The sequence below is a fragment of the Saccostrea cucullata genome, unplaced genomic scaffold, assembly GCF_032062105.1.
Source record: "Saccostrea cucullata isolate Sc308-1 unplaced genomic scaffold, CSIRO_AGI_Scuc_v1 ctg47, whole genome shotgun sequence".
Classification (NCBI taxonomy): domain Eukaryota; kingdom Metazoa; phylum Mollusca; class Bivalvia; order Ostreida; family Ostreidae; genus Saccostrea; species Saccostrea cuccullata.
This window is the reverse complement of record NW_026936653.1, coordinates 319,975-346,141: the sequence shown is the minus strand read 5'-3', so window position 1 is coordinate 346,141 and position 26,167 is coordinate 319,975. Positions and strand designations below refer to the sequence as shown.

At 34.8% G+C, this 26,167-nt stretch overlaps 2 protein-coding genes across 13 annotated transcripts; one reads left to right on the top strand and one right to left on the bottom strand.

Moving 5' to 3' along the window:
* Positions 1-965: 965 nt before the first annotated feature.
* On the bottom strand, positions 966-10,156 carry LOC134246139 (heterogeneous nuclear ribonucleoproteins A2/B1-like). 11 transcript variants are annotated; one of them, XR_009987580.1, is made up of 13 exons: positions 10,066-10,156; positions 7,751-7,983; positions 7,485-7,605; positions 7,162-7,372; positions 6,989-7,054; positions 6,821-6,871; positions 6,670-6,711; positions 6,443-6,490; positions 6,091-6,215; positions 5,832-5,952; positions 4,264-4,369; positions 1,257-1,343; positions 966-1,150 (listed from the first exon to the last, which is right to left on the bottom strand). XR_009987580.1 is itself a non-coding variant. In XM_062728426.1 (12 exons), exons 1-11 carry the CDS (start codon positions 10,072-10,074, stop codon positions 4,293-4,295), a joined length of 1,101 nt encoding a protein of 366 aa, XP_062584410.1. In that variant the 5' UTR covers positions 10,075-10,156; the 3' UTR covers positions 3,362-3,985; positions 4,264-4,292. The 11 variants fall into 11 exon arrangements, 8 of the variants coding, with proteins under 8 accessions (XP_062584410.1, XP_062584412.1, XP_062584409.1 ...); XR_009987581.1 differs by having other exon boundaries at positions 5,853-5,952; XR_009987582.1 differs by lacking the exon at positions 5,832-5,952 and having other exon boundaries at positions 6,090-6,215.
* A 10,070-nt stretch (positions 10,157-20,226) lies between these two features.
* LOC134246138 (chromobox protein homolog 1-like) lies at positions 20,227-24,623 on the top strand. 2 transcript variants are annotated; one of them, XM_062728423.1, is made up of 6 exons: positions 20,227-20,357; positions 21,286-21,321; positions 21,769-21,944; positions 22,238-22,406; positions 24,069-24,169; positions 24,467-24,623. In XM_062728423.1, the coding sequence occupies exons 2-6, from the start codon at positions 21,310-21,312 to the stop codon at positions 24,609-24,611; spliced, it is 603 nt and encodes a 200-aa protein (XP_062584407.1). In that variant the 5' UTR covers positions 20,227-20,357; positions 21,286-21,309; the 3' UTR covers positions 24,612-24,623. The 2 variants fall into 2 exon arrangements, with proteins under 2 accessions (XP_062584407.1, XP_062584408.1); XM_062728424.1 differs by lacking the exon at positions 21,286-21,321 and having other exon boundaries at positions 20,228-20,357.
* Positions 24,624-26,167: the final 1,544 nt, after the last annotated feature.

The following is a 26,167-nucleotide window of genomic DNA, read 5'->3' as shown; positions in this document are numbered from 1 at the left end:
TTGTCAACTATAAGGTAAGTAAAAAAAATCTCAGGCTGCCCCCCCCCCTTTCAAAAACGATGCTACGTCACTGCATTTAATTCAACGAAAATAACGGGTTATTTCAATGCACATATAAGTTGTCTTTCAAAAAAAACCAACCATGTGCCCTACCCTCAACTTCCGGTCTTAACATGCAAGTGCCCAAACTCCATACCTATGACCATTGCAAAGGTTTTCTCATCTATTTTCAATTCTGTTCCCGACATAATACTGATTTAAATGTGCAAGTAAACCGTCAACTGTAAAACTCAGTGCTTCTCGCAAAAGTCCAATTCTAGACATATTTTGTAAACAACTTATATACTAGTATTTTATCCACCTCCTAGCCCTTTATATCGTTTCTACAGACCAATAGAATTGCTTGTTTTGAATTTTCTATAAATTCTGACAATAAATTCACAACAGGCAGGTTTGTAGAGACGATTAATATAAAGGGTTATGTATACAGGCTGATTACAAAATGTGTCTAGAAAAGAAAGGTGGCTGATGGAACAATTCTGAAAAGTGGAAAAAAATTTCTCTCTAACAATGTTTGCATCAAGGGATCTGTAGCGTTATGGTCAAAGACAAAATATATAAAACCATAACGATTCAGTTCTGCAGACTATGTCAATTAGTTAAAAAACAAAGGATTAAGGTACATGAAATTAAAACGACCATAAATTTTACAAAATGCTGACTTTAAACGAGGCTGTTGATTTCCCTGCAATATCAACTTATTTGTGAGTCGCCTCATTTGCTTTAAATATTGATCGTATTTAGAGCATCTTTAAGGAGCGCATTATTTGGAGGACTTTCAAACAGAGACAATAATGTTACTTGGCTGCACCAGTTCTTTTTCAAAACAAATGGGTTGATGGCAAAAGTGATCCCGCATGGACGAACGCATCAAAACAAAAAATAAAAGAACAAAAAGATAAATGAACAATTTTTTTAATTTTAATTTCATATTTCAATATACAATTATTTCATTTTTTTCGTAACCAACATATCGCCTTTCCCAATCACCGTCCCTTCTCGTAAATATCCGTTCATTTCGGTTTTACCAATGTCTCTCCTCAATACACAAAGGCCATTTCTTTACCTCTTGCCAAACAAACTTTGCACCCTAAAATAACAATTATAGTTAAATCTAATATCATTTTGTTATTGTAAAAAACCCTAATGTCGACAAGAGATCAGTTTTAATTGCAAGATCTCCAGATTGTCCATACCTTTTCCCTACCTCGCTTTGGTTTGCATGCTTCCGCCGTTCACATAACGATCCACTACTTCTCGGATCCGATGCACCGATCAGGCTCCTAAAAATCACACACATTTATGAACTTAAACAGTGTAAAATGTTGCTTCTTTTTCATTTTGCAACGATTGAGCAGCTCAAATTTCTGTATAATAATACACGATTAACCTTCGAAACTCACAAATTAGAATTTGCATGATTATCTTAGGAAAAAGATATCAGTTACTTATGTTAACTGCAGAGTGGAAGTGATTGGAAAAACTGTTGCTTTTCCAATTCAATGCCACCCGGCAAGTTCATGAATAACAAGATGGCACGAATGAAAATGTCCGTTACCATTTTGAAATACGGGTCTTCATCAGCGTGAAGTTAACTTTTTAAACAAGCTATCAATTTGAAACAAAAGTGTACAAAATTTTAGTTGGATATTTCTGGGAAATGATTTGAAGAGAATACGCTGGGATTATACGCTTGCCGAGTTTGATGCCACATATTAATACGAACGTAACAACCATGCCACGACAGACATGTCATGTCCAATATAAGTTTGAGCTACTGCTGCGTTGCATTAATGAATGAAACCTCACATAAATGTTCTCGCATCAAACAAGATTCCTCAGTGGACGTAATCTTATCTTTGATATCCCCCAAAGAAACCCTTACCGATGTTTACCCCATTGCATTTCCCTCCCAGTGAGCTAAAATACAAACAGCCTACCTTCCTTAACTTACTAGGCCTACCGACCTATCACCTATTGCTGGAACGTCTGCTTCCTACATCACTTCTGGTCTTATATCAAAGCTGAAGAATTTCATAGACACACTAATCTAGAGATCAAGGGTCAGTGCCATTCCTGTCTACCGTTTGTATTTTATTATTTACAAATAACACAATTACAGACTGATTGCGAGTATAAAATACATTCATAATATCTCACAAATTTATTCAGGATACATGTACATGCCTTTCAATTTTTCTTACACTTGGGATATTTATTTATTCACATATTTCTTTTTGCATACAGATACCCCAAATCTTTTCACAATATATCCCCCCTTCCACCCAACTTTCACAAAAAGGCTGAGACCATCACCTATTAATATTAACAATAATCATACAATTGTTAAAATGGGCTCAGCATTATTGTTCCTTTTTCTCTCCCAAATTGAAACAACAAAAATGTCATATTTGTCCTGTTGAATGCCCTTTCTAGTGCCCCATGTTCTGTTTTCCTACCAGGAACAAGGGGTTCTTTCCCGAAAAACTTCTGGAACAGGCCCAAGGATCATAAAACATACCAAACTTACTTAGTCTGAATTTCAAATACCTATCAAATGGTTTATCCTCTTTATTTGCATGTTTAATCAGTCTGAGGATGCAAAATAGTAGACTTTTCATTTTTTCCGTTTCATGTCTGTATAATTTCAGTGCCATAAACACTTTTTGACTTATGTTCATGATCCCGGGGCTGAATTAGACTGGTCTTGAAGTCATTTCCTAATTGATACAGTATTGGTTTTCACCATCCTCTTTTAATTGTAGCTTAAAGCGTCTTGACATTTTTCTTTACAATGAGCAAACAACACTCTTACAATGCATTTTAGATGCACATGCTTTAAAAATGCATGTTTCTTTTCAGTTCTTATCACTTCTTATAACTGAAGTAAATTTAATAACACATTCTGTTCCCTTTTTCTAAGTAATTTGGTCACTTGGTAAGACATACAGAACTAATTCTTTACTCATTCACAGTTAGTCTTTTACTTCTAATTCAAAATAAACACTTTCCCACCTGCTTTTTCTTTTTCTTTTTTTTTTTGAAAATACATTCTCATAATCTGACAGGCACTGAACCCTCGACTAAATTTTGACTGAGCTATTCAATAACTAAGCCTTTTTTTTTTTAAATTTCTGCCCCTAGGAACCTATCCATGGGGATTTACTTATATTTACTGCTGGCCTCACTTAGCCTACTAAAGGTTCTAAACTTCTAACAAGGCAGTTATTTTGCCTAACGTCAGTCAAGTGCTCTTATTGAATGGCTCATCATTTTTAAACAGAAATGGAACACTACTAGATTCAATATATATAAAATTTCTTATTTATTTTTCTCACAAAATCAACTTCATGATAGGACAATAAAATGACAAAATGAAGACAACATGGATCATTTCTTCAAAAGAAATGAACGGCAAAGTCATTGATGTTTAAAAAGACATAAAAATTGTGTATCACTGAGGGTATACCCCTTAGAAATTTCCCTCTAGCCTGTGAGCTCTGTCGATGAAAGGTGTCAAAAGCTATGCAAACTTTAGTTTGTGTGCTGCCTAATTAATGAAAAATTGGACTTGTGGTTAATTAATCTTCACTACTTAGAAGAGAAATTTCCTTTCTAAGACTGTTTCTAATATCTGCATGTTAATATTTCCTCATATCTCCTGGATAAGAAATATATCACTATACTAAGCTATGGGTATATAGCTTTTTTTAATCTATCTAAACGTCTGATGGTAAGGACTTTCTTCCATTTGCGTTGAGAATTAATATCCTGCATGAGCTTAAGCTTCTTTTAATCCCATGTTAATCAATTCACTTAATTAGCTGGAAACACTGGTCTAGGTCAGTATAAATCCCTGATGGCTACAATTTTATTCCATTTGCTTCCTAATATTTCCTCTGGATCTATCACACTAATACCCTGCCTATATATAATATGTAAGAAAATAGAGAAAAGTTAACATATTCTAGTCAATATTCTACACTCAAATAAGTTAAATATAAGACAGGTAATCATTTATCTCAAAATTTAACTAAATAAATACTATCTTATTTTTGTAGATGGTGCTATTATTTTCCCATATATACAGAGGAAATCTGATAAAATATGTCTATTTTAATTTTCTTCTCTTTTCTATCTTTTTTTAAAATGAAAATCAACATGGCTGAGATGCCAGCACTGGGTGAGTGCAGGCGTACTTACAGTGATACACAATATGATGATAAAGATGATCAACGTCGGTTTCCACCTCCGTATCCACCGCCGCCACCGCCGGCATATCCGCCACCACCGCCATAACCACCAGGACCTGTAAATAATCAACCTCAGAAAAAACGGCCCTACAAACCGCAGCGGGCCAATGTAGGAAGATCAAAGTTAGCACTTTGACAACTATCCTTGACAGTTTAACAAATTATCCCGATTCAGAACAATAAGTGATATTCAGTTTGAGCTCTTAGTTTACAAATAGAACTGAACTTTTGATTTATCTTGACCAAAACAAGTTTTCTCATTTGTTAATTATTTCTGAACAGTTATAGTTTGAGCTCTTAGTTTACAAATAGAACTGAACTTTTGATTTATCTTGACCAAAACAAGTTTTCTCATTTGTTAATTATTTCTGAACAGTTATGCAGCCAATAAACTTTGTAATTACTTCTACAATTTCAATTGATATACAAAATCATCTACAGTGACTTTTGATAATCATAATAATGACCATTTCCAGTTTTTTTTAACTTCAGAAGAATCAAACACTTGAACAATAGTATAAAATATGAACACAGGGAGAAAATTGTGTACAAAGCTCTACCAGACACTGCCCAAGAGTAAAAGTTTGTAAATTTTTACAAGTACATATGCATTAATAAAATAGTATCTTCACCAAATAAAGATGATGATTACTTTTCAGGGCAAGTAGGCTGACTAGAATTTCATACACAGTGAGAACAACACAATATGATAATGCAATTTTAGTAACAAATCATGATGAGGACTTTAACATCAAAACAAAGGAGTAAGAAAAAGAGGAACTTGTTTTGCAAACTTCAACCTTTTCTTCCCATGATTTCTAAACATTTTTGGGTAGGAACATAAATTTATTTATTAACCTCCAAAAAGGTGATCAAAAAGCATGCAAATCCCTTACCAAATCCCAGCATTTAAACCCACAATAACACACACAACTGAATCATGTATAATCTTTGCTCATACTTTTTTCAGTGACTTTGATTCATTCCAGTGTTAGGTATTGTTTGATATTGCTACTGGTTTGACAACAAAAGTACATTTCTACAATTGATCACTACAGCATTGACTACATTCAAACCCAAGGCTGTCAGTTAATCACCTGGACCACAGTAAGTTACAGCGTCAAACACTAGAATTTAAATCTTCAGAATTTATCACTTCCAATCTCTCATCACAAGAATTTCAGTTTTTAAAATTCAGCTGCTGTGATTAAATTGTCTTGTGATAAAAGATAAAAAAAAAAAAATAATCAAATCAGCAACATTTTTAACACTGAATTGAAAGGCTCAGAATAAAATGGAACATCGATTATGCTAGTACATTCTCAACTCAATCCCTTAAAATACCCCTTAATCCCCCCTTTTCCAATTTCAGTTGCTTTCTAGTTATAATTAATTATCTTCTGATTATTTAAAGGTCTGAGAGTAGGATAAGTGAGAAGGATGAGAATGGCTGCTAGCTAGCATGATCGAGAAGTTAGTGTAACGCTGTGAACAGTATGGTACAAGGATGTCACTTGCCTCCTCCATACGGGCCCTGACCTCTCTGTCCACCGTAACCACCTCCCTTCATCACGCCACCTCCAAAGTTGTTCTGATAGCCGGTCCCAAACTGCTGGTTACCAGACCAGTCACCACCTGCCAATAAATATCAGTCATTAGAAGAGATATCAAGGCTACTGAGTGTTAATTATAAAGAAAAAAGATAACATCATAAAAGCTTGGTTATCCCCCCCCTCCACAAAAATCAATCAATGAGATGTTATTTTGAAAACTGACCTTGTCCACCTCCATATCCTCCTCCGTAGCCCTCATTGTATCCTCCCTGGTTACCGCCCCAGTTACCGCCCTGGTTGCCATAGCCGCCGCCATAGCCACCACCACCACCACCTCCACCATAGCCACCTGTAGAAACAAATACAAATGATTAGTGCATTTAACTTTCACAAGAATGAAAGTCATTTTAGATCTACCATGCCTTCGTTTGCCTTCCGATGCATATGAAATGCTAAAGGAAGGGTTAAATGACCATAATGAAGCCATGACTGTTGCTCTATCAGCAGTGATTACACATTTTCTGTTTCCACTGCCAGGTATAATCACTTCACCTACAGAACAAGAAAAAACTTTACCCTGATAGCCGCCATCGCCACCCATATTTCCTGGACCGGGACCCCAACCTGTAGAGAAAGATTTCCTCATTAACTCTACTTCTACTACAATATATAACCCTTTATTATTCTTTCAAACAATTTATAATAATGCTAGTATATGCACAATTTATCATATTACTGTTATATGCATGCTTTGCATAACATCTTAGATCCTTGAATGTCAAAAACAAAAAATACTCCCTTACCTCCTTGGTTGAATCCCTGGTTAAATCCTCCTTGATTCCATCCTGCAAGAGATTATAATGATAGTTTCTTTCATTCACTGCTTAATGAAAACCAACATATCAATCAAACTTAACTTTATATTATTGTTGAAAAATATTTCTATAAGCTTACCGCCACCATGGCCTCCGCCACGTCCACCACGACCGCCGCCCCCACCACGACCTACAAGTCAAGACAATAACATACTTAACACAAATCAAAAGATCAATCATTCTGTCCATTTAAGGTCCTATAAAAACTTTTAAATGGATATCTACATAAAACATGATAACTACGTACCTTCATTTTTATTTTCTGCTTTCTTTACTTCAACATCTTTGTCACAGATTTTAAACCTCTTTTTCACTGCAAATTTGAAAGAAAGAATAACAAATCATTGTCAAAGAAAACTGTGACAGTGCTCATTACTGTAAAATTCATCAATTCTTTACCGAAGGAGGAAGAATACATACAAACACATTTGTCAACAGGGTCGTAGTCATCGAATGTGACAAAACAGAATCCCCTGGTTTTGTTGGTGGCCTTATCCTTGATAAGTTCAATGTTTTTGATGTTTCCATATTCCTGGAATGCTTCCCTTACATCATCTTCTGTTGTTGTATCACGAAGTCCTCCAACAAACATTTTCTCATTGGATTTCTGAGATTCTGATTTTCCCGACTCCTGCAATTCAGAAAAATTATTAAGTTGATACTCATCCATTTTTTAAATAACCACACAAAACAAAAGTTTATCATCAATAAACTGTCTGTGCAAAACAAGAAATCTTTTTTACCTCTCTGGGCATTGCTCTCTTTGTCTCAACCTCTCGTCCATCTATTTTGTGTGGTCTGTTGGCTTGACATTCATCAAGCATAGCTACCTTTTCATATGTGATAAATCCAAAACCTCTGGATCTGAAAAGCATATAAATGCAATTTTGAATAAGGGTTTTGTAGGGGGAAGGAGAATTTACTTCATGTCAACAGATTGTCTTTACTCGTTCATATTTACCAAATTATCAAGATGAGCATTGAGGGAAATCATGACTTAATAGCTTACCTTTTTGTTTGAGGGTCTGTCATAACTACACAGTCTGTAATTGTTCCCCACTGTTCAAAGTAGGATCTGAGTGTAGAGTCTGTGGTCTCATAGCTGAGGCCTCCGATGAAAAGCTTCCTGTACTGTTCAGCTTCAGGGTCATCTGGGTCGCCACCACCTTGACTTCTACCACGACCGCGGCCTCCCATACCGCCGCGACCACCCCCTCCTCGACCTCCAAATCCACCACCAAACTACAAAATCATATAACACTTTAGTGCATTTCTCTTACATTATATAGAGGTTTCAAAGAAGTGTACATTTAACCGAGTTTATTGCAATGTCAACAAGACTGTCTGTTTTAACTCTTTCTAAAGCACGCAGATACAATGCAATTTCTGCAATATGCAAAACATAAGGGGCGATATCAAAGATTTTAACTAAATTTGTGATTTTATAAAATTTTAGATCAGTGATGACGCTGGATTTGCAAGGTCAGATGTTCTTTTGGAGTCAAAATTTGTCAGACCAGATTCATGTACCTCATTTTTTTAAAACGGAGAAATGAAATAATTAACTGCACCAAACTGCCATCTTTTTTATTTTCAAAAGCCTTCAATCTCACATGTATGCAACCACTTCTTTTGCACATCCAGACCCTGATTTCTTTTTCAAACAGTTTTTGGACTGACATTTTCTTGCAACTTCTAGATCCATACAAATATTCAACAGGCTTGCCGCAAGTTTTCGACAACTCTTGTTTTATTACGATACCCAACCCACTGCCCCAATATTTAATTAATGTGATGAATGCTGAATTATGATGATACCTGATGTACCTGGTCTGGGGGCCATAAAACTTAGACAAGCTCACTTTTGATCTCAGTCTCACTTTTCTACTATATATTCCTTCAGGTTATGCAATATAGACTAAATTCTTTATCAGTCATATAAATTCAAACTTCACAAACAGAATTAAATTAATTGTTACCTGACCATCGCCATACTCAGTGTATTTGATGTTTCAAAGGGGAATGTCATATGGTAGTTGTAGATGTGCATCTACCACATTCCCCATTTGAACAGGTTGGGACCAATAGCCCAAATGGGATATAATAGTTCGTTTGGGATATAATATCCCAAATGGGCTATAAATCTACAGTGCAAAAAATGAAAATTTTTATTTTGGCTTTAAATATCATAAATCCGCATCAGGACACTTAAAAAGGAATAACTTTTGGTTGACATGTTTTCCTGTTTACCAACTGTTTAGGAGATTGATCCCTCGGAAGTTCCTTAACTTCTTGGGGATCAATCTTACAAACTGTAGGGTTGCAGAAAAACTAGCTTACCAAAAGTTATTCCTTTTTAAGTGTTTTGATGCGGATTTATGATATTTATTGCCAAAATAAAATTTTTCAATTTTTGCACTGTAAATTTTTTGCCCATTTGGGCGATTGGTCCCAACCTGTTGAAACATGCAGATGTACCAACTGTTTTATCATCAATCATCTCTCAAGAGTTTGGGACCAATGGCCCAAATGGGATATAATGTCTCAAATAGAATACAAAAAAAAAAAAAAAAATGGTATTCAATGAGCCAAAAATACACATATGCATCAAAATTCTTCAAAACCCAAAACTTTTTGCTAAGAATTTTTCCAGTGTTCCCATAATGGCTCCCTCTAACGATCCTAAACTTTTTGGGATCAAACTTACAAACCATCCGTTATTTGAAAAACTTGCTTAAAATCATTGCATACAATTCATATTTACACATATGAATTATTTGTGGCCACCCCCCTTTTTCTACACACAAATCCATTTAGGATTTCAAATGGGATACCACATCCAAAATAGCCTATTGTATGCCATTTTTGGTGATTAGTCTTACACTGCTGATAAGATGAGAAGACGGCCAGAGGCTATTTTATCAATCCTTCTGACCTTATAGGCCTATTATGCTTGGTGCAATAAATATTCCTATAGATTAAGGAATGTTGACTGCACGAGTATTTCAAGCCTGAAATGTACAAGAAGCGATAAAAAAAGGATTTGCACATTTAATTCCAAATTTCTGGCTTAACAAGTTACCTCTGCATGATGTTTGGTTCATTATAAGAGCACGCCACAATTGGTATTCAAGATGGCTAACATTATGCCTCAACAAAATGGCGCCGCAAATAATCAACTTCTCTACGTTCGCAGAATGCACTTAGATTCGACAGTTTTACTAACATTCATATACATAAAACAACTTGACACATTTTCGGTTAAATGCAGACCATATTCATGTAATTATACTCTAGATACTTCGATGGATAAAAGATACTCACGCCGGGCATTTTCTGTGTCTTCTTTGTCTGTCCACGCCAAGCTAAGAGAGGAAATTTTATCTGATCACGTGACGAGTTAATCACGTGACAGACAAAACTTTATAAATCGGAAATATTTGAACAAATCTAAAAATGCTTCAAGAGTATACTCTTCGAAGTTTCGGGGGTATATAGTTTTTGTCATGTCCGTCCGTCCGTCAGTAGGTCCGTCTGTCTCTCTGTCTGTTTGTCCGCAAAACACTTTAACCTTGCCCATAACTTTTAATTTAGTGGAGCTAAGACTCATATTTCACATGTGTATTCATTGTGACAAGACCTTTCTTGGGACCACCAAATTTGACCTTTTGACCTTGACCTTGGAGTTTGACCCATTTTTACACAAAAAATCCAAACTTTTATTTTGGCCATACATTTTGAACAGATATACCATGATATTTATATTTCATATATGAATTCTTTGTGGAAAGACCTTTCATTGGATACCAACAACTTTGACCTTTTTACTTTGACCTTGGAGATTTCCGTACTTATGAAAAAACTTTAACATTGGCCATAACTTTTGAATAGTAAGGGATATGGATTTCATACTTCACATAGCAATCCTTGTCAGAAGACCAACAAACCTTGATCATAACAATTGAAGGGTTAGGGTTAGTGCTTTCATACGTAGCATAAGTAATCCTTGTGACTAGACCTTTCATTTGATATCAAGAATTATGACCTTTTGACCTTGACCTTGGAGTAAGACCTACTTTTAGAAATGTTTAACCTTGGCCATAACTTTTGAAGGGTTAAGGCTAGCTTCAATACTTCACATATGTATTCTTTGTGGCAAGACCTTTCATTGGAGACCAATTACCTTGATCTTGGAGATTTCCGTACTTATAAAAAAAAAAATTGAACCTTGCCCTTCTTTCATATTTCATAATTGTATTTACAGTAAGAATACCCTACTTTGGAAACCAATATATTAAATTTGTATATAAGAAAATTTTAAGGTAGTCCGATCCTCAGGTCATGAAAATCAGGGGTTGGGCAATTGAAAATGCTCACAAATATGTCTCTGAATTTTTAAAATTATATGTATAAACCTATGGTATTGACCGTAAAAAGTTCTTAAAAGTTCATAATTACAACTAATCGTATTATATAAGGAAAATTATTAAATCTCAATTATATTTTTAGGAAATGTGATTCAAAGTATCTGCTATGCATTTTCTTATTGAAAATTGATCAATAAAATATATTTAACAATAAAAAAAATTATAGGTATCCAGGCATTTGGAGAAAATTGCATGTTTTTCATGCGCATTTGGTATCTTAGTTTTTTTTAAATTAGATCAATTCTTATAAAAGTACATAGTGTAAAACTTTTATACTATCAATTCAAGACTTCACAGATCATTTTTAATTTCATATCATGTGAAAATATTTGTATAAAATTTTCATTAAAGAAAAGTTTTATTTTTATAAAAATGCATTTATTTTTGTACTTCATGGGGTACAAATGTCAAATTTGTGAAAGACCGTCTCCTAGACATCAAACAATCTTAAGACATATTGAGATGTATAAAATAAACATTGTTGCACGAAAAGATTTTAATTTCAAGCTTAATTTTGAGCTTTTTATAACAAAATAATGATTTAAAGAGTTATCCTTTCTAGCTGAGGATCGGATATCCTTAATCTTCACTGTGTTGCCATACGGGGGCATCATGCAGTGTTTCACAAACACATCTTGTTTTTTTTTTATATAAAAATTGAGGTAAAAAGAAAAACAACAATCATGCACAACCAAAATATTTCGACCCGTCTTTTCTTTTCTTGGCCTTGCGAGTAAATTCGTGTTTAAAAAAAAAGCCGCGATATTCCCTATAAAGAATTATCTGAGACGATTGATAACATAAGTTTTGAATAGGTATATCTAAAATTTCTTTCTCATTCATCATGTTCATGCCATTTACATGTATTTCCTTTCAAACGAATTAGCTAGGCTACCCTCCTGACTGTACCCCATGGGCGTCGGAACCGGGGGGGGGGGCTAGGAGGGTTTAGCCCCCCCACCACCACTTTCTCTGCAAATATCTACATAATATCGGCATTGAAACTTTGGGTTTACTTTTTTGTTGGTTTCTCCCCCCCCCCTTTCAATTTGCTTCCGACCCTATATATGTACCCTCTTCTTTTTGTATGTTGATTTTTTTTTCAATTTTGAAAAATGGAAATATATATACTGTTTATTTTAGTCCCAAAACATATGAAGTCCCAAAACATAGTTTTGACCTTTAATATTTTGACCTAATGACCTTTAGTGTTTAGTCCCATTGAAAATTGGGGTTTACCTTTTTTGGTGGTTAAGCCCCCACCCCCACTTTCAATTAGCCCCCCCTTTCAATTTGCTTCCGACGCCTGACAATTGATAAAAAAGGTGTTTCACTTAATTACAAGTTTCCGTTTCAAATAGGATTTATATCTCTTATTTGTTCGAATTATGTTTGCATCTCCGTCATCTATGTGAAAACTGACACTCATAGTAACAGGGGTAATCAAGAATTTAAAGAGGGAAGGTATGTTGCTCACACTTGTCAATCTTAAATGAAATATGGAAACAACGAACAGCAACCAACCTAAAATTCCCTTAAAACAATACAAATCAGGAACAGGGCAATCAAACCTCTTAAACTTCAGAGGTGGGATCAGGTGTCATGGAGGATTAAGAATCTCCTTTTTTGACCGGTTACTCCTGCATGTTGTGTCACTGTAAATGTGCTCCATGTCATGATCGGGAAGACGTGAAAATCCGTAGGCAATTCATATATACAATGAAGCGCATTGAAGTGGTAAAATTTTCCGTTCGAATGGAACGTTTTGAGCTATCTTTAGAACGTTGTTTGTCATAGGATGACACGCCCATTTCTTTAGAAATAGATAAAACGGTCAATTTGTTTATTCGAATACCTGTAGAACAGGTTTTCCATAAATATAATAGCCAATCAAATTGACAGTCTAAATAAACACTGAGTAAACATGTGTTCGACCGAAAAACGTGTTCTGGTAACTTCAACAGACATGATAAATTCAGAATTATGCAAATATTCGTTGCAATTTGTGTTTTACAGAAGCGGGGAGTCTCTAACTTTCCCTTCTTATCTTTTTAAAGCTCCATTTCAGTGTAACTCATTTTGCTTGTCGCAAAGAGTGGGGTGTCCTAAAACATAACGACGAATATTTCTTTCTCATTTTTAAAAATATGGGCGTGTCATTATGTTATAATTGACGTTCAAAACATGACTCAGAACGTTTCATCTAAACGGAAAATTTTACCACTTCAGTGCGCTTCATTGTAAATAATGACCTAACAATAAAAGTAAACATAGGTAATGAGAGATTACAGAGCTCACCTCAACGAATGTTGTCTTTAAGTAAGGCAAAGTCACACAATTAACCAACAAAAAGTGTACATTCCAAAAATGAAAATATTTAAGCAATTTTGATCTGATACTTTGAAATAGACCTATATAAAAAAATTAAACTAGTTCTTCTTCATGAAAATTAAATTAAAATCCAGCATCTGAAGCAAATTTGAGTTTTCATCCCTTGATGCATCATTTGTGCAAGTTTGGTTTATACAATGTTATATAAACCTTATAATTTTTTGGTAATAGACCTGCACCCATAACTTTTACCTGGTCCATTATCTGAAAAATGTATGTGGAATTCAGCATCCAAAGCAAGTCCATTAGTGTGCATCCTAAGATGTATCGTCCATGCAAGTTTGCTCATTATAGGGCTCATAGTTAATTGAAATGAAATCTGCATCAAAAACTAACATTTTCACTCATCCACAAAATGTAGGTCAGATTCAGCATCCGAAGCAAGCCTGGTAGTATGCATCCTTATATGTATCATCAATGCAAGTTTGGTCATTAAAGAACTCGTAGTTACTTGGAAATGAAATCTGCACCAAAAACTTTAACCTGTTCACTCAACCGGAAAATGTAGGTCAGATTCAGCATCCGAAGCAAGGCTGGTAGAATGCATCCTAAGATGTGTCATCCATGCAAGTTTAGTCATAATAGGGCTCATAGTATCTTAGAAATGAGACCTGCACCAAAAACTTTAACTTGTTCACTCAACTGGAAAATGTAGGTCAGATTCAGCATCTGAAGCAAGCCTGGTAGTATGCATCCTTATATGAATCATCCATGCAAGTTTAGTCAACATAGGGCTCATAATTACTTGGAAATGAAACCTGCACCAAAAACTTTAACCTGTTCACTCAACCGGAAAATGTAGGTCAGATTCAGCATCCGAAGCAAGGCTGGTAGAATGCATCCTCAGATGTGTCATCCATGCAAGTTTATTCATAATAGGGCTCATAGTAACTTAACCTTAACCTGGGACGCCGACGCCGACACCGACACCGACACCGACGCCGAGGGTATTACATAAGCTCCCCCAACTTCGTTGAGGTGAGCTAAAAATGCATCCAGTCAGCAATCGACTTATTGATAGACTTATTTGCAGAAAAAGTCATGGTCCTGAAATATAACTTGCGAAATGGTAAAATGAAATTAGAATGTTTATATTCTTGTTTCATCAACTTGTTTGTCAATACTCAGTAGCCTGCCTCATTTTTAAAATTGTTCGTAGGTAAAGCATTTTCTTGTGTATCGAATCAACTGATGGGACAGATAAACCCTATATACTGGTGATAAGAGTGTACTGCTACCATGCTACCTAAGTAAGAAAAGTTGATAATAGAAAAGTTGTTGGTTTTTCATTTCATTTCATTTATTTAGTAAATTATTTAAATATGATTCAACAGATTTGTCGGACTCTGTGGTATCTTTTATTACATGTTCACTGTGATATTTCGAGTCGACATATGAGGGGAATAAACCACTGATATTGTTAAGATAATACATCGGTCATCATTATTGTTCCTTAATTTTTGTTCCAGGGACTCATTGTTTTTTCCCATGAAGGAAAATCAAGTCTCTTTGTAGATTTTTTTTTGTGCAGGTAGACACTTTCTCCTAGTTCTCCTACACAAAATATGTGAAGAGTTCTTCTTTTTCGTTCATGTCAAAAAGTGCATGCCTTGGTGCCCACACTGAAAGAAAAACCTAGTGAATTTAACTACATGTAGTGTGTTTCGTAAAGCTTTGGTCGTGATTAGTGAACTTTCAGTTTACTGGTTAAGATACCGGGGTAGTGAGTTGTGGAGCGGGGGTCGTATAGATACTTAGATACCTAGTGAAAGTTACTCATCAATTCTAAATTTACTAATCTTATCTAGTAAATATACCAATATCTGGTAAAACTACTATTAAGGTAGTGATTGTATGGACAGTGAATCTACTAGTTTTCTTCGTGACATTAACTAGTTATTTTTTTTACAGTGCATGATGAGATCTTTCCTAGAGTTGTTTGCACCTAACTTGGCATTCATGCCCATTAAGATTTTGATGTTTAGCCTACGTTTATCTTGTTCTCTGCTGCCCGAAGTATTGGGTATAATCTTCATTTCCAGTGTTTGTTGGTGAGTAGCACTGGATCACAGTTATTTTTCTTCCTTTGGAGTAGAATCTTGCTGTCATAATCATTGATGAGATTGGTTCCCATTCAATTAGTGCCTTGGCTGAAGCGGAAGATATCATGATAGCAAGTCAGTGTGTGTTCATAGCTTTCATCCGCATGTTCAGAGTAAAGGAACTTTTCTCCACTAACTACTGAAGACATGCCGGTTCCATTCCATCCGCTCCTATATATTCCGAGTCATTGGGTTTGTAACTCCTCTTCTCTCTTGCTACCTGGTCGGTCACATACAGTTTGAAACGTGGATTGTACATTCAAGTTACCATCTTTGTTTCTGCTTTCATCGTCTGGAGATCTTTCGCATGTTTCGGCCGACTGGTTTTTCACAACTCTGAGTCAAGAACCTCTTGGTGAGGTTTCTCACTGGATCCGGGGGTCTTTTTTTACGTCGGGGTATTTCTTCAGATTGGGTTTTTCTTCCTGTAGGACTTGTTGACTCCCGCCGTGTTACCGCAAAATGACGTTGACAGCAAGCAAATTAAGAACTTGATGAATAGCACAGTCAAAAGTGCTTTGCCGGAAAATACTTGTGCAGAATATATATGGATCGATCGGCATGACATTACCAGTTATAGGCCTTTTCTTTATGTGACGTACCTTTGACAACAATGGAGACAATTCATGGAGTGTCTGAATATGGTTATAGCGTATACAAATGCATATATGGCTTGCAGTTTCTGTAGGAGCTTCTGTAGTTTTGTTTGCTACCAATCAGAAACCAGATTTTCATTTGGCTTAGCGAACTAACAGTGCCACGGGAGCTAGGAAGAAGTCTACGAGAGGAAGCTGGAAAATACCTTATGTTACATACTGTCAGCTTAAAGGCTGGAGAGTTTAGTGTCGTCAAGTGGAGGAGAGATGTCGAGGAATTGCGGAGCAATTAATTTGAAGGGCTAGGTCTTGCGGATCATCAAAGTCACAGACTTATTTCTCGACAAGGATGCAGGATTAGAGTAACCTCCATAACAACATGGTAAAAGCACGAAGAATAGTTAAGTGTGCAACACAATTCTAACATGTGTATATACCAAAAGGTGTTTCGCAGCCAAAAAATCATAGGCAAGGGCGGAGAAGGCGGAGAACTGAGTGGTTCTAGGCTGAAATTTGATCACCTCATTTGTGGCACCTCTGCAGTGACTGGGGGTTGCCGTGTATAGAATCGAAACAACCTGTGAAGGAGGGTCCACTTGATGACTTAACCACTAAACATGAGGCATCAATACCACCAAGATGTAGACATACCTTCTAAAAGATGCTCGGCTTCTGCGTATAAATAAAGAGGAAATTTGAAAAAAAAAAATCTAAAGTCGCGGGTCGCGGAGTAACAAGCTGAAATGTACGTCAAACTTCAAGGTCAAGGTCATGAGGTCAAAAATCATAGTGTACTAAAGAATGTTTTGTCATAGATAATACACATGTATAATATGAAAGCCCTATCTCTTCTTCTTTAAAAGTCATGACCAAGGTTAAAGTCTTTGAAAAATATGTCAATCTTCAAAAAATCGTAGTGTGTAAATTTACATACTATTAGGTCTTGTCACAGGTAATATACATGTCAACTATGAAAGCCCTATCTCTTCAGTCTCATTCAAAATTTATGGCCAATTCAAAGCAACCTTTAATTAATTTAAAAGTAGGTCAAACGTAATTAAAGGTTAAGGGTAGGGGTATAGAAAAAATCATAGTGTAATTAGAAAGGTATTGTCACAAGTAATATACATGACGTGTGATATGAAAGCCCTATCGCTTCTTATTCAAAAGATATGACTAAAGGTTAAAGTTTTTGTGACGGATTGACAGACGGACAGACGAATGAAATTTAATGTCCCCTCGCTTTCGCGAAAGTGGGGGACAAAATTTTGCTTGTTTCAAATGCAAATCAAATATGCTGATACCCAAAGTAATGCCATCTCACAAGAAATAGGTTTGTCTTTTAAAAGTATGTCAAACTCCAAGGTCAAGGTCAAAGGGTCAAAGTTCTTGATATCCAATGAAGGGTCTTCTCACAAGGATTACTAACGTGAAGTATGAGAGCACTAGCCCTTTTCGTTCAAAAGTTATGGCCAAGGTTAAAATTTTAATCTCCAAGGTCATGGTCAGAAGGTCAAGGTAGTTGGTATCCAATGAAAAGTCTTGCCACAGAGAATACATATGTGAAGTATGGAAGCCCTAGCCCTAACACTTCAAAAGTTATGGTCAAGGTTTAAAATTTTAAAAGTACGTAGGTCAAACTCCAGGATCAAGATCAAAGTTCTTGATATCAAATAAAAGGTATTGTCACAAGGATTTAATATGTGAAGTATGAAAGTACTAGCCCTAACCCTTAAGAGGTTTAGTCAAGGTTTGCTTTTTAAAAGTAGATCAAACTCCAAGGTCAAGGTCGAAAGGTCAAAGTTCTGGGTATCATAGAAAATGTATTTTCACAAGGCTTACATATTCTAAGTATAAAAGCACTAGCCTTTATCGTTCAAAAGTTATGGCTAAGGTTAAAGTTTTTTCATAAGTACAAAATTCTCCAAGGTCAAGGTCAAAAAGTCTAGGTTGTCGGTATCCAATGAAAGGTCTTTTCACAAGAATGCATATATGAAGTATAGAAGTCCTGGTGTTAACTGTTCAAAAGATATGGCCAAAGTAGAATTTTTGAATTTTTTGTGTAAAAGTAGGTCAAACTCTAAGGTCGAGATCAAAAGGTCAAATTTGGTGGTACCCAAAGAAAGGTCTTGTCACTAGGAATACATATGTGAAATATGAAAGCCATAGCTCCACTAAATCAAAAGTTATGGGCAAGGTTAAAGTGTTTGCGGACAAACAGACAGAGAGACAGCTAGACAGACAGACAGACGACAAAAACTATATACCCCCCGAAACTTCGTTTAAGGGGGCATAAAGATTAACAATTTTGAAAAGGTAGGTCAAACCTCAAGGTCACAAATAACATAGCGTTTTTACAAACGTTTTGTCAAAGGCAATACACAGGGTTAATATGACAGCCATATCTCTTCTCGTTCAGAATTCATGACCAAGGTTAAAGTTTTTGAAAAGTATGTCAAACTTCAAGGTCAAGATCACGATGTAAAAAATCATGGTGTTTGGAAGGTCTTGTCACAGGTTATACACATTTAATATGAAAGTGCTATCTAGCTCTTCTCATTCAGAAATAAGCGGCGCCAAAAATCATAGTGTATTAAGAAAGGCCTTGTCACAGGTAATATACTTGCGTAATATATAGGCTCTGTCTTTTCTCATTCAAAAGATATGACTAAAGTTAAAGTTTTATAAAAGTATAGGTCAAACGTATTGTGTATACTAAGGAAGATCTTGTCACAGGTAATAAACATCTCTAATATAAAAGCCCTATCTCTTCTCATTCAAAAAGGTATGGCCGGCCAATTCAAATTAATGTTTTTTTTTAAAATAGGTCAAACTTCAAGTTCAAGGTCACGGGGTCAAAAATCAAAGTGTATTTAGAATGTTCTTGTCACTGGTAATATATATACAAGTGTAATATGAAAGCCCTATCGCTTCTCATTCAAAAGATATGACCAAGGTTAAATTAAGTTTTTTTGTGAAGGATAGACGGCGGGACTGACAGAAGGACAGACGGACAGACGAATGAGATTTAGTGTCCCCACGCTTTCGAAAGCAGGGAACAAAGAGTAGTCCAAACTCTAAGTCAAGTTCAAAAGGTCAAAATTGTTGGTTTTAAATGAAAGGTCGTGTAACATTTAGGATTTCAGATGTGAAGTATGAGAGCTCTAGCTCTAATCGTTCAAAAATTATGGCCAAGGTTAAAGTTTGAAAAAAAGTAAGTCAAACTATAAGGTCAAGGTCAAAGGGTGAAAGTTGTTAGTATCCATTGAAAGGTCTTGTCACAAGGATTACATATACTGAAGTATAAAAACCCTAGCCCTTGTTATCGTTCAAAAGTAATGGCTAAGCTTAGTTTTTAAAAAGTAGGTCAAACTCTAAGGTCAAGGTCAAAGAGTATCCAATGAAAGGTTTTGTCAGAGAGATTACATGTATTAGTAGTATGAATTAAAGTCCTTAATTTCTAATCGTTCAAAAGATATGACCAAAGTAATCGCTTGGATTTCTTTTTGTAAAAGTTTGTCAAACTCCAAGGTCAAGTTCAAAAGGTCAAATTTGGTGGTACACAAAGAAAATTCCTATCACAGGGACTACACATGTGAAATGTGAAAGCCATGACCCAACCCAGTCAAAAGTTATGGGCAAGATTATGTTTTTGCGGACTAACAGACAGACGGACAGGACAAAAACTACAAAAAATAGAAGATTGTTCTTTACGCTTTAGTTGAGCATAATTTGTGTAATCGTTTAGGCATTTTGATCTGTCATTTTGGGGATCCATATTCCAATCGTAATCAAAGAAAGCACCCATTTTCGATCCGTTTTTATCCGGAAGAAAAGTGTAAATATTTTCCTGACCAGCAATATTCCATTCTTTTTTCATAGTGTGGACATTGAATCACAATTTCATGATATCAAGTTTGATGTTATAAATTTCATTAAATTCATGTTTATTCGGCCTATCTACTTTAAGAATAAAAAGAAATAAATTAAATGTTTCTTCCCGCGTTTTCCTACCACCGGAAGCTAATGTAATACATGCGCATCAGCGTGACGTTGTGTTCCCGGCATATCTGAGGTTATTGTGAATACTTCTTTCTAAGGTAATTTATGGTCAATTTGAACATTGCCTATACTTAATCATCTTGTTTGAAAAAAGCATGATCTGGTAAAGTTTTGAAACTGCATCATTAACACACTCAGTTGGTGTGCATTATATTGTCAAAGCCTCATGCTTGCTTTTCAAAATGGCGCCTGTATTTACTATGAATGGAAGATGCAGCTTCAGATGTTCAGCAGCTTTATAGACTCAATTTTCTCTTCAGCATGTATTATGTTCAGAAAGTTAAAGTTAAAACCCTCTGTAAATTTCGAATTATGCAAATCGTGATAATCTTAACATAACATTGCATAAAGATCATGAAGATATTTAAAACAAAACATTTCTACTTTTTCCACTGGATATTGCACCAAAAATTAAACCCTTCATGAAATTGAAATGACTTTTGGTTTTTCATCCTTCTTGAAAGACTTCGATAATTTTATCAGTTCATTTATACACTTGCAATTGTTCTTTGTAAGTTTGCACACATGGACTTGTCACATACAGGTAAGACCCAGGGTCTGTAAGAACCTTTTTGTGGTGGGCTTCAAGCTACATTAACACCTATGTAAGAATGAAACCTCAGCTTACGATTTCTTCATTTAGTTCAGAGTTTAGTTCGTAAAGCTTTGCACTGGTAAACCAGAATTAAGAAATAGGTAATTTAATAAAAAAGGCTACTGAATACTGTTGAAACTTGGAAAGTCGGAATTGGAAAGCAAATGGTAATAAGCAAGAAAGGTGACAAATGAGTCATTTCAAGGTAAATCTTAGATATATGCATTCATTAAAATGTTTACTAGACAAAGATGTAGCTTTGGCATTAGTAATTTATTAAAATTGCCTCCCAAAATTGTGACAGGTCCATGTTGTTCGACTTCTACTTAATAAAACATATGTCAAATCCTCACTCTGTTTTCTATATGTAGCTGTGTTCCCAGTTAGTCTACACAATGGACGAAAAGGCAAGTCTAACAAAAGTTATTTACTATTTTACAGTAACCACAATTACACTTTTCCACTAATCAAAGGGAGATAACATAGTTTTTCATATGAAACATAAATTATGGGAGATTAAGCATATATGTGATTTGTATCTTGGCCCAATTTTGGCTTAAAAATTAAACCAGCTTCTTTAAAAAAAAATGGCTCTAAAAAGATAAAAGATGGGTATCAGATTTCATTCAATGTATCGGGATCTTAAAGTACAGTAGCCAAGTTTCTAGGGTACCAAAGTATATGGATTTGTTTTGCTTGTGCATTGTCTACATAATTTGGATTAATTTGTGAATGCTAGTTACAAACTTTTTTGTTGTGAAAGATCAATTGCATAAAATGAATGTCTTTATGGTAGCTAAGCTTTAACACATTTTAGGAAAAACCAGGAAATCAAATTTTCTTTAAAATTTCAGGCTACAATGTCATCAACCCGTCCAAAAGCCAAAAAAGATGAAGAAATTGTTGAGGAGGCAGGCACTGTTGAAGAGGAGGAGGAAGAAGAGGAAGAATACACAGTAGAGAAGGTTGTGGACTCTCGAATGAAGGGAGGAAGGAAAGAGTACCTCTTAAAATGGAAGGGCTATCCAGAGTAAGACCACAGATGATCACAGATTTATATTCAGTGCATTTAATTATTTACCAAAATGTTATTTTCCCATTAGTAGTTCATATATTTGATAAATAGATTGACTTGTCATGTTTGTTTTTAAAACTTAATGTTTGGGGATAGATTAAGAAAGTCTCCTCACATTTTTTTTCCAAGCCAGCAAATTACATTTTTTAAGACTGGGTGGTATATTTATGAAAATTAATTCAGATATATAGAATATGCTTGATCCAGTGTCAGAAGATGATTTTCAATTCTCCTTCTTTCAAATGTAGTTCAGAAAATACTTGGGAGCCTGAGGCAAATCTGGATTGTCCAGACCTTATAGCAGAGTTTGAAGACAAAAAGAAAAAGAAGGAACAAGAAAAGAAAAGAAAAACACAAAACGGAACAGAGGACGGTGCAGCAAAAAAGAAAAAGAAGGTCTCAGAAGTCAAAACAGCAGTAAGTAAACAAAGTCTTGCGAAGTCAAAAGACTCAAAACAGGAGTAAGTAATTGTTAGGTCTAAAATGCAGGAAATATTGTTAAGAAACGGAAGGTTTCAGAAGGAATACATTTTAATGCTTGTTAATAAATGGACTTCATTTTTTCAGGGAGGGAGTGATTAGAAATATACATTATGTGAAGAGTTCTAAAAATATCCTTCAGTCAAGTGTACAAAACTTACCGGGAGGAGTCTAATGTATGGAAAGTCCATAATAAGTAAAGTGTTAGGAATAGTCTGACAACTAATATAAATGAATTAAATTATCAGAGACAGACAGCATTGTATTCTGATTTGACTCCTACTTGTAAAGTTTGCAAAAAAAGTCATCAAGGACCAACCTAGGGGGCGACTGAGGCGAAATAGTCGCTTTTGGGCTCCAAACTTCGCCGTAATTTATCATGAAAGCGAAGTTTAAGTCGCCTTCACATTTGCAATTCCTTTATTGAGAATCATAAAAAATCTATTAAGAAACGTGGTAGAATCGACAGTTCTGTATAAATCTGGTTTTATTACTGATGAAATAAGCAAAACAGCGGGACACTTGCACCTGTTTTGCTACAGTGTACTAAAGTCATCGAATGCTCTGTCGGAACCCCTCTAGATTTTACGCTTCCGTGTATGTAAAGTCCATTGTTACAAGTTATACACTACAAGATGCAAAACAGCTGGACAGCTATCGATGTCAAGCCAAAGATGTTGGAGATGATTTTAGATCTATTTACTGTCAAATAATTTATTCATGCTGTGAATACAGACGTATTTTTACTGTTATATTGTGGAGTTATTAACTGTCTAAGAAATTACACGTCTAATACACACAGTCAACTAGTTCAATTGGCATGCAGTATTACATATAGAAGTAGTGCATAAAATTTTTTTAGAAAAAGAATGATTGAAAATGAATTTTGAAGTGATTTAAATAAAAAAAAATTAATGACTTTGAAAAGAGCCTGAAAATCTAAAATAACAAGAGAGAATATTAAAGTTAATTGTGCATACTATGCATGAAATGAAAAAAAAAAAAGAAAGATAAACAAGTTTATCAAAAAAAAAAAAAGAAACTTATACATGATAAAGACTGATATTGTTTAATTTTTGGGGTCAGATAATTTTATACCCTGTAACTGGAAAAATATAAAGGCAAATTTTTAAAGATTTTTTTTTTCTTTTTATTTATTTTTAGTCTGATGTTCATGCAGAAAAATTATTGAAATGTGTTTATTAATAAGATATAAACAATGAAATAATTTTATTTTTGTAAAGTTTAATAATGATTAATGTGCACGACGCGCGCCAAGAAGTCTCCCTAAATTTCAAAACTTCTCCCTAAATTTCTTTGAGGGAGAAGTGAAGTCTCCCAAAATTTTTGGTCTAGGTTGGTCCCTGGTCATATTCAAATATGGTTCACCCGTCTCTCCCCACCCCACCAAAAAAAAAATAAGTAAACTGTTAAGTGAACAATCTGCATTACATGTAAGTTTTAGACAAAAGATGGTTACTTAGTTGACCCATATAGTAAAAGATTGATTCAATGAAAAAGAAGTATGAGTATTTATGTGAAGTTAATGACTAACACACTACTGACAAACTTTTTAACCATCTAAATCTTTTGCTGCAGGAAGAAGATAACAAACCTAGAGGTTTTGACCGAGGTCTTCTACCTGAGAGGATTATTGGTGCCACAGACAGTTCAGGAGAACTCATGTTTTTAATGAAATGGTAAAGTTGTTGTTAGAATGAACTTTTTAATTTTGTATATCGATTCTTAAAAACTTACTCCACTGGGAAAAGTGCCGATGGATTGATATCCTCTAAGTTTCTAAAATCATTTGCTAATTACAGGAATTAGTTTCAATAAATGGGAAAAATGTATAATATATTAATATTTTTGACTCAATGTACATGTATACTGATGCAAAGCAGATTTGAGAGGGAAGCTGGGAAAATGTTTTTAGCTTTTCTGATGAAATTGAGTTCAAAATGCTGTTTGTAGACTTAGTCAATACATTTTTACAGGAAAGACAGCGATGAAGCAGATCTGGTTCCAGCCAGACAAGCCAACGTAAAGTGTCCACAGATAGTGATAGCATTTTACGAGGAACGACTCACGTGGCACACCCATAATGACAATGAGGAAGATGAAAGCAAGGAGGACTTATAAAAAGAAAAACAAGAGACATTTATAAAGGGGCAGTTTTAAATTGACCAATGACAAAGTTGGATCTCGCACATGTCCCACACCATGTTTGGGATGACCTCTTTATCTGATGCAAATAAACACTTTCATTTTGCATGTAAATTTCAGATCAAAATGTAATTCTTGTTCCTCCAATAGAGAGGTTTGGCTGTTGGTTGGTATTGCAGCAATTTTGTCCCCTTTTGTTGTTTACAGAATGTCATTTCCTCACCAGCTGGCAGACTAAATCATTTCATTACATTCATGTTCATGGTGCTCATCTCTCATTAATACATTTCAAGTGGTTACCTAAAGTTTTCTGTGGAGTAGGAAAACAAGTTGTTGCAATCTCCTTTACTTGTAGTAATGTTTATCGTTGTGAAAGAATGTAATCTGTCATCTTTATATCATTCACAGCTATCTCTCTTTTAATCATTTAAATAAGATGCTTTAGTGTTGTTTTTAAGTAGAGAAATATTTCCAATCGCAATTATTATTTTTTTTTTTGCCATGACTGAAAGGTTGATGGTTTGTGTGAATTTTTTGGATGCTGCAGTTATTTTTCACCATATATCAGGAATTGTCAACAATAATGTGTTTATTACTGTGGGAAGTAACTCACCAGAATAGACTGGTTTTCAGTTTTGCTCACTGATAATAAAGACAATAGTTTCACATTATTTTTAGTTGTACATGTATAGTACATTTATCATAAGCTATGTAACATAGCACTCAGAGAGAAAAAAATTACTCCTTTGTCAAAATAATTGCTGTTTATGTTGGAACACATTTTTACATGAAAAATATTTCTAGGAACTTGCTGTTGTGAAATTTTTCAATGAATAGGATTTTCATTGATTGTATGTCATATTCTTGAACAGTTAATTGGAAAAACACTTTAAAAATGTGGATGTTAACTAGCAAGCCTGTAGCATTAAATTCTCCACAATAAAGTCATTGATGTATTTTCTTTTTTTGAAAAAAAAAAATATTTGTAGGTACAATTTTTATTATCATCAGAATATGATCAATTTTGCTTAATACAATAATTGAATTTTGGCATTTGTTTTGTAGAATTCCTTTGTCAGATATTTTTTACAAAGTTTTAATAAAGAATATCAAGTATTAATATTTTGAATGTATATTTAGTACAAATGAACCAAGGGATGGAAGTGCTAATACTATGGCCATTTGTGCTGTTTTCATCGACTTCTGGAAGGGCAAAATCCCAAAGACACCTCGGGTAATTTTTTCAAGTTTGTCAGAGTAGCTTTCAGTACCTTGTACATTCCAATGATGATAAGATGAAACATACTAGTAGTTGTAGAGGTGCATGATGTAAAGGTCACTTCAAAGTTTATTTAGTCTTCCCGTCCTTCGTATCAGACAGAATATAAAGTTGATTAATGTTGCAGTATTTTCCATAAGAACCTGCTACCGACAAAAATGTCCGCATCAATTTACAAAAATGCCGCTTTGAAATAAAAATTTGTTGTAAGGTTAACAGAGATTCTGTTCATTAACATCAGCCCAAAGCCTAG